Source organism: Marmota marmota, unplaced genomic scaffold (genome assembly GCF_001458135.2).
Source record: "Marmota marmota marmota unplaced genomic scaffold, marMar, whole genome shotgun sequence".
Taxonomy (NCBI): domain Eukaryota; kingdom Metazoa; phylum Chordata; class Mammalia; order Rodentia; family Sciuridae; genus Marmota; species Marmota marmota.
The window spans coordinates 28357399-28365846 of record NW_026000093.1 but is presented as its reverse complement, the minus strand read 5'-3'; the positions used below and the strand labels follow the sequence as shown (position 1 = coordinate 28365846).

Sequence of the window (8448 nt, the reverse complement as noted above, 5' to 3'; positions counted from 1 at the left end):
GGGGAGGGTGGAGGATGGGAAAGGCAGCGGAGCACAACAGACACTAGGATGGCAATTTGTAAATCAATGGATGTGTAATTGATGTGATTCTGCAATCTGTGTATGGGGTGAAGGTGGGAGTTCATAACCCACTTGAATCAAAGTGTCGAATATGATATGTCAAGAAATTTGTAATGTTTTGAACAACCCACAATAAAAAAATTGAAAAAAAAAATACCATGCACATTTTGAGAAAATTAGACTACCAGTCAAGAGTGCTATGTTTTGTGGGCAGTTGTCAACATTTTTTTAGAAAGATAGAGAATATTGATCATGATAGCATCAGCTAAACAGAAGAAGTCCATTAAGGGTACTTCCGGATGTTTGTGTTCATGTGCATATATATCCATACACATTTCCATATATTCTTCTAAGTATCTTTTTCTTTGAATGTTTTATTATAAATACTTGTTTATAAATGCTACCTCAAAATAAGTATAATATTGGCTTAATTTTGCATTTCATATTCTATCATTACTTTGCCATCCTATCTTAGACTTTTTTTTTCCTTTTTAGTTTTGTTTTCCATATGCAGATAAATTTGTACGCAACTGAATTTGACCTTCTGGCTGACATTTATATTATGAATTGCCACTCCTTCAAACAATTTATTCTCTTGGTTTTTCTTCTAACACTCTAGATTAATTTTGTATCTATATATGTAACTGCTCTCTGATCTTTGAAATCAGCTAAAACATCATGTGTTGAAAACCAACCACATATTTTTATCTATTCCATCTATTTTACTGTTATTTATCTCAGTGAATGGCAGCATAGTTTATTCTATTATGTACATCAGAAAACTCAAAGTCATCCTTGATATATCAATCTTCCTCAATTTTCATCTAAAAATCATGTTAAATTTGCTTCCTAAATGTTTTTTTGAATCTATTAACCTTTCTCTGGATTCTCTCCTATTACCATCTCCAATAAAAAATTATTCAAGAATAAATTATATAATAGCCTTGTAAAGAGCCATCTGGAAACTCTTTCTTGAATCCATACTTTCTAGCATACTGCTATAAATACGATCCTTGGAAATGGTATATTTCATCCCCTACAAATAGAATAAGGTCGATATGGCAGTGTGAGACTCATTCCTCTATTGCTTTGGGGATTTAAGCAAAACTCCTTTAAAATGCCTTTAAGACTGTGCATTACTTGGTCTCTTCTAGGCCTTCTAGCTTTAATTAGGAACCAGAGGCTTCACTAGCTCTGCCAGATACAACCCTTCTTTCCTTTTCTGTCTTATATTGAGCCACCTACACTCTATGTTCCTTTTAAGTTCAAAGACAGCCATGCAAACTGTTTATACATCATGAATTTTCTCATTCCCTTTTCCCCTAGAATACTCTTGCTTCACATCCCAGTTGAAGTGTTCTCTTCTAGAAAAAGTTTCCTTTGAGGTCCCTATGTAAAAAAATCTGTTTGCATATATTTCCATGGTGGCATATTTATTTACAAAAAGTATCAAGTTGGGAAGTGATTGTGGTTACTGGATTAATGTTTGTCTTTCCCACCAAACTTTGAGAAGAAACCATATATAATTTTATGAATAGTATTCCCACTACTAAATGGCACATGGTAGATGCTCAACAAGTATTTTAATGAAGAATAAATGATTTCATTTTAACCAGGAATTAAATACCAATTAATGTTATAAACCAATAAGCTACTTAACAAATGGTAGGTAAAATTTGTTCCAGTTGAATGTGTTCCAAAAATTGTGCAAACTTTTACAATTTTATACAGAGTACGGATTCCCTAAAATAAATAGCACGATGGATGTAGTGTGATAAGTATGATCAGAAATGATGAATCTTTATGTAGGAGCCAAGTTTATGTTCAAAAAACGGCAAAAGACTTAAGGTCGAATCATTCTTCTCTATATTAAAACTTTGCAACCCTTACAAAGACCACCAAAAATAAATGAAATGTGGGAGGAAAAGAAGCAACAATGAGTTATGTAGCTGCTGACTAGAATCAGCTATGAGCAATTGATAGACTTTAGTCATCTTAGCACATGTGATGCTGAAGATGCACTGTGAGCTATATTGAATCTCTCTACTGAAGATAGTAACATGGAAAAATTAAGAAGAGAACCATCTTATAACAAACAATATAGCAATTGGGGAGGAAGGAGCATCTGACCCTGTTCATTGCCTTTGCCCTTCCTTCTTTATTTTTGGACAACTGATTGATCCCCAAAGCAGGATTTCTGTATCTGCCAGCATTTGCTGTATAAAAAATAACCAAAAAAGGATATGAAAACACACACACAAACACACACACACATATCTCAGATTCACAGGTATTCAGGTTGACTAGAGTTGATGATCTCCACATATTTTATCCCTAGTCAAAAGATCAAAAGATGGAGGAGTAACTGTGTGGTTGTGTTAGTATATGCCCCCAAATTCCTTTACACACTTTCTTTTAAAAGGGTGAGTTTCATTCCTTACCACTAAGTGTGGACTGGAGTTAGTGACTCATCCCCTGCAAATAGAATAAGGTAGATATGGCAGTGTGAGACTCGGTTGCAAAAGCTATAGAGCCTCCTGCTTCCTCTCTTGTGCAATGCACACTTGGAGAAAACTAGGCATCATTCTGTAAGGACACTGAAGAAAGTCTATGGCTGGGCTCATGTGATGAGCTATTGAGGCCTCCTTTAATAGCCATACACACAAGATGTCTTGCAAATGCATCCTCCTGTCCTCCTCAAGCCCAGGTGACCACACACAAGGCCTACATCTTTACTGCATCCTCATGGAATGTGCAGATCCAGAAGCTCCCAGATTCAGAAATGCTTCCCAAATCTCTCACCTACAGACTGTACGATAGCAAATTTTTATTGTCTTATTTTACCTTTGTAGTAATTATACAGTAATAGATATGAATACTACCAGATACTTACCTTCATGTTAAAAGTTAAGAGGGCAAGGGAACCAAAATCTGTAGTGCAAGTACATTTCTAGTTTGTTCCGGTACAGTCTGCTAACATCCACTACCAAAAGTGTACCTTTTGGTCAAACCCAACATCAACGGTCAGATGAACATCTGTGTCTCTAGTATGCTAATAGCCACCCAAAAATATTGAATTCTGATCCCTGAAAATTTATAAGATAAAGGAATCTACAAATTGAAGTCAAGAATTTTGACACAGGGAGATTAACCTGCATGATCCACTGCTCTCACAATTGTCTTTATAGAGTCATAGGGAGATTCTAGACACATACAAAGAGGGGACTGTGAATATAGAGACAGAGATTAACTGTGTGATCATTAAGGCAAGGGACTCCAAAACATGTTGTCAGCCATCTGAATATAGAAGAGACACACAAAAGTGGATCCTCCCCAGAGCCTTCAACTGACAACCTGATTCTGGATTTCTGACCTACAGAATTATGAGTAAATTTTTACTGTTTTGAGCCACCAAATTTTTGGTCATTTATTACAGCAGCCCTGGGAAACTAATACATTCTCCCATGAAATGGGTACAGATGTCGAATACTAGCTGAACAGTATTCTGCTTTAGCATCTCTTCAGAAAACAAAAAATAAAGCACTCTGATGCTACCAAAATAAATAAAAGAATACACAAATATATAAGCAAGCAAAAGGAAAAGGAAGAATATACATCAAAAGATTAATTATCCATGAAAGCAGGGGGAAAAACAGCTAACATTTTTCTCAGTACTCTTTAAGAAACAAAGTAAAAACATTAAAAAAAATACAATGTCAGAGAAGATATTAGATTTGATTGCAGGGGAAATAAATGAACATTAAAACATAGACCAGAAATGAATGCACCATTAAAACATGCATGTGTAATACATGGTAAAGAAAACCACACAAAATGAAAAAAAAATTCTTTAGTGATAAATACATAAAAGAAGAAGTGATATAGATATACTTTACAATAGAAGAAACTTAAATATGTAATAGAAAAAATTTCAAAGATAAAACTGCTGAATTCAAAGATCTAATTCTACAAACTGAAAAGATACTATGTATTTTAGAAATAACGTGGCATCATATTTGATACTGGAAAATAATGCAGCTTACGGTCAATGTAATCTTGGCCTTTCTCTTTGATTTTCCATATTCACAACAAATTTGAAGTAATCTTTACATATATTAAGATATGTATAAGAAACTTATTGTGGTACTGGTCAAATAATTCTACTTTTTGTTAAATCAAGAGATGAGGACCTATGATTCTGTTCTACAGTTATACAGTCTTACTCTGAAGTGCTCTCTGATAGGACTTGAATTAAAAACAGTTTTAGAAAGCATTTGTAATTGGCACCCATGCAAACCTATGTTAAATATATTCATAAATTTTGCTAAAGTCAAATTATTAATAATAATTGTGACCTTTATATAAGTCCATATTTTAAGGTTCTAGTAACACCCTTACATCTCTATCAAACATTTGGCCAACAAATCAACTGGTATAACATTACCTTTCTGAAGATCTGCCAAAAACAAGTTTTATTAGTTACATGGAACATTGGCCTAAGCACTAATGTTTTTCAAATATCCACACAATGTGTCATGCAATTTGTTAAAATGTGCCAAGAAATTATCACAATTTATATGGCACATTTTCATACAATATATTTGGTGAATTTGGAAAATATCATAACTAATGTCTATATGTTGGTCTACTTTCTTTCTTGAAGCATGCCATGGCAAAAATTAAATGTTCGATGTTTAACCAAAGAAAAATTTATATATGATTTATTATCCTTCTTGGAATTTAATGAAAATCAATAGGAAAATAGCTTGACAGGAAAATATTAATTCTTCACTACCTTTTTGGGAATGTGCATAATGGCAACTTGAAGACAGTTAAAGAAAAATATACCTTTTGTACTTGAGATCTTTGCAGTATGTTTGTATTTGACAGAAATAAATCTTCTATTTTCAAAAGTATATTTTTCTAAAGAAGTGATGTAAATGTGCCCGAGAGATGCAGAATCACCCTTTTTATCAAATGGCACAAGAAACCAGGACTGTATTTTCCAGAATTTTGTAGAAAACTCTGCACATTGGGCTTTAGTATGTGTTGAATGGGTAAATAAAAACATTGTGTATTCAGACATGATATCCTGTGGGTAAAACAGATAGTGTATACATTTTAAAGTCAGGACAAACACAGAGACCATTATGCTTTCTATACATGATAAGAGTGATGGACACTTTTCTGAGGGGCAGATGAAGATCAGAATCCTACAACTAAATCCTGTCCTTGTTGTACCTTTATCCTCTTTCTTTGATGATGTCATGTAGTCTAAGACTGCATGAAGTCCTTCTAGAAGCTCTGTTTGCATGGAATTGCTAGTTTGCTGGACAGAGCTAGTCCAATCTTGTGCATAAGAGAATCTGAAATCTTGTTCTTTCAAGTATGTCATCTAAATCCTTGATTCAGATAATCCTGACTTCTTAATCTGCATTTCTTAGAAATGAAAAGTGAGCAAGTGCCAGTGTTTTTCCACTCTACGTTTATAACAAACACACACATATTCAATCTCACTATTTCTCAGCAAAATTCTATATCAACAATACCAAATTGTCTTGTTAAAAATGCTGTAGAATGGATTTCAACCTTAACTCTGGTGTCAAGAAGTTTTTCTCTTCATTCTAATGTAAATTCCCTTCCCTGTTTGATCAATATCAAGCTATTGAATGGGATGTGACCTCTTAAATTCATCAAATTTTTTTTATTTCAAATTTTACAGTATTTTGTCTACATAGTGTGACCTCTAAAATAGGTTGTTTATTTCCCTAAATGAGCCAAATTCTGTTAGTGAATTCTGGAATTAAACTATTGAATGTAAGAAGTGCTTTAAATATGTGAGAGGATTGCATAAATACTTGTTTATCCTTTAGCTATAGAAAACTACTGTTCATACCTAGTAAGTTAAACCAGGCAAAAATTATTCTCCTTAAAAATAACATATAAATACCAGGTATTATATATAAGATGGATATTTTTATAATTACTAAATATTAGAAAAGTCCTCAGTTTAACCATATTATTTTATTTATTACAGGAAAAAATGATAGAAGTTGATAGCGACTGTGTAAACAATGAATCTAACTTTTTTAAAAGACATTCATGTGGTGATTCAAAGGTAATGATAATTATTTAGAGTTTGTCGTTCTTGATTTTATAGAAGCTCCAATTTTGTGTGCCCCTGTTAGACAATTATATTAATAGTATGTTCTTTTGGTTCTATCCACACAAGTCCATTATTCAATTAAATTATATTATGCTTTTTATGCTATTATTTTACAAGTAGCCCTGGGCTTAATAGATAATAATTTTTTATATACCATCCTATTTTTCACCTTCAAAATATTAAAACTATTGAATTCACATATCTCTTTTTTCTAAATTTCTTATTTGGGAAAAGACTTTTTAAAGTGTTTGCTTGCTTGCAAATAGACAAACATAAGTCATGGATATAACTTAGGTGTAGACATTTCGAAAATTTTTTTCTTTCAATATTTGCTTAACTTTAAATCAATACCACCTCTACTTGGTGTAATATTACAATGTACAAAATCTCTAAAAGTTTGTATCGTTTCTTGCTACAGACTCTCTTGTACTATTTGTTAATTTTTTTTTTAACTCACAGTATCTAAACTAATCTCATGGCATCTCATATTATACCCATAAATTCTTTATTTTTTAATTTCTTTAAATATCTACAAAAATGTGTTTCACATGACTATGGACCTTTTTATTTATTAGCAGCTAGCTATTCATACATAGCTCAAAGGTTAGAAAGTAGGATCAGTAAGAAAAAAACACACATACCTTTTTCATCATTACTGCTTCCAGAAGCCTTCTCATTTAGTTATTCTGTTTAAAACTGAGTAATCTTATAATGCGTTCACCTATAAATGATAAGGTCACATATAACAGAGTAAAGAGACTTTAAGAGTCAGATAATCATTAAACCAAGTTCTGGGCATTTTATGCTGTCACCTAGGAGCTAAACAGTTTCAGTCCTGTACTTGTCAGTCACGTGATTAACAGGAAGAGAAAGCTGGGGTGGAGGTGGGGTATTACTTAATAATTTGCTCTGACTTTAGGCTCCTTAAGAATGCTGCAGTTTCTAATATTTTATTTGAACCACAGCCCTTGTAACTTTTTCCTATAATAGGAAGCTGCTTTTCTAAATCGTGCTACTCGCAAGTTGAACCAATTTCTTAAAATGAATATGAGTGAGGATTTCAAACTCCACTTATCAAGAATTTCAGAAGGCACATTAAAATTGTTGAGCTGCCCCAGCAAGGTAAGCTGAGAGTGTTTAGTCTGAACAAAAATATAAATTACTTCTGTGCTTGGATACTATTATTCTCTCACCATCCCATTCAATATCATAGAATTGAAAGTGCTTATGGCTACCTAATATTGAGATATATTTACTTCATTCTGGGAGCAAGTCTCCACTTGGAAAGTGCCTATTGATTTGTTGCAAGGGAACTAATAGTTTGTGAAAGGGGACTAAAAAAGAATACTTCATTGCCATAATTACTTGCAAGGAGATTAGGATGATAAATTGCATGGGGCATGATCAATTTTTATCTCCCAAACTTAATAACTTTAATCCAGATATGTCCAAAATAATATGAGTCCTAGTCAGTAAAACAGCAACTAACATGTGTTTGACAGATATGTGTTAAAACTGGGGGTATATAGGCCTGTCAATTTTTTCTTTAATTTTTGGCATTAAAAATTGTGATGCAAGCTAAGGATAATTTCCCTTTACTTTTCCACTTAGAATTAGGGACTAAGAACAACCAACAAAGTCTGGAAGACACTTCTAGGCAACAATTTCCTCATCTGCAAAATGGAAAAATAATAGTATCCACATTGTAGGATGTTGGAATTATTAAATAGCATTAATTCATGTTAAGTGCTTAGTACTAAAAAGCATTCAAAATGTAATATAATATTCATTACTGCCATTATTATTTCCTTCTTTAGGAATTTTACTAGCTGACATAAAAAGTCAAGGTTTCTTAAATTTCTTAATGTTTTTTTTAAAAAACATTTGATGACATAAAAAAAACAATTTTGTTTGTTTGTTTGTTTGAGTACCAGAAGTTTCCCATAGAAAGTAAAATGGTAAGATTACCTCTGAACCCTATTGGCACTGGTGGAAATAGAGATTATATAACTTGGACAGTTTTGTTTATTATTGCTTTATCTACTTGATAGAAGGTAGTGTCCTCTTGTGTCCCAGATTTGACAAGTTTATTTCCAATTTTCTGTGCTTGCTTATGCTGTTTTTTAAAAGCCACCTTTGTAAATAAGTAACAATTAAATGTTTGTTATATATATATATATATATATATATATATATATATATATATATATATATTATAATAC

At 32.5% G+C, this 8448-nt stretch overlaps 1 protein-coding gene across 3 annotated transcripts in view; it reads left to right on the top strand.

The window, feature by feature from the left end:
• The window catches only part of Il7 (interleukin 7), a 78753-nt gene that overhangs the window by 56149 nt on the left and 14156 nt on the right, over positions 1-8448 (top strand). For all 3 annotated transcript variants that reach the window (XM_048783090.1, XM_015485892.2, XM_015485891.2), the window contains exons 3-4: positions 6098-6178; positions 7217-7348. In XM_048783090.1, the coding sequence (XP_048639047.1) occupies positions 6104-6178; positions 7217-7348 (207 nt within the window). In that variant the 5' untranslated portion in view covers positions 6098-6103. The remainder of the gene's footprint in view (positions 1-6097; positions 6179-7216; positions 7349-8448) is intronic.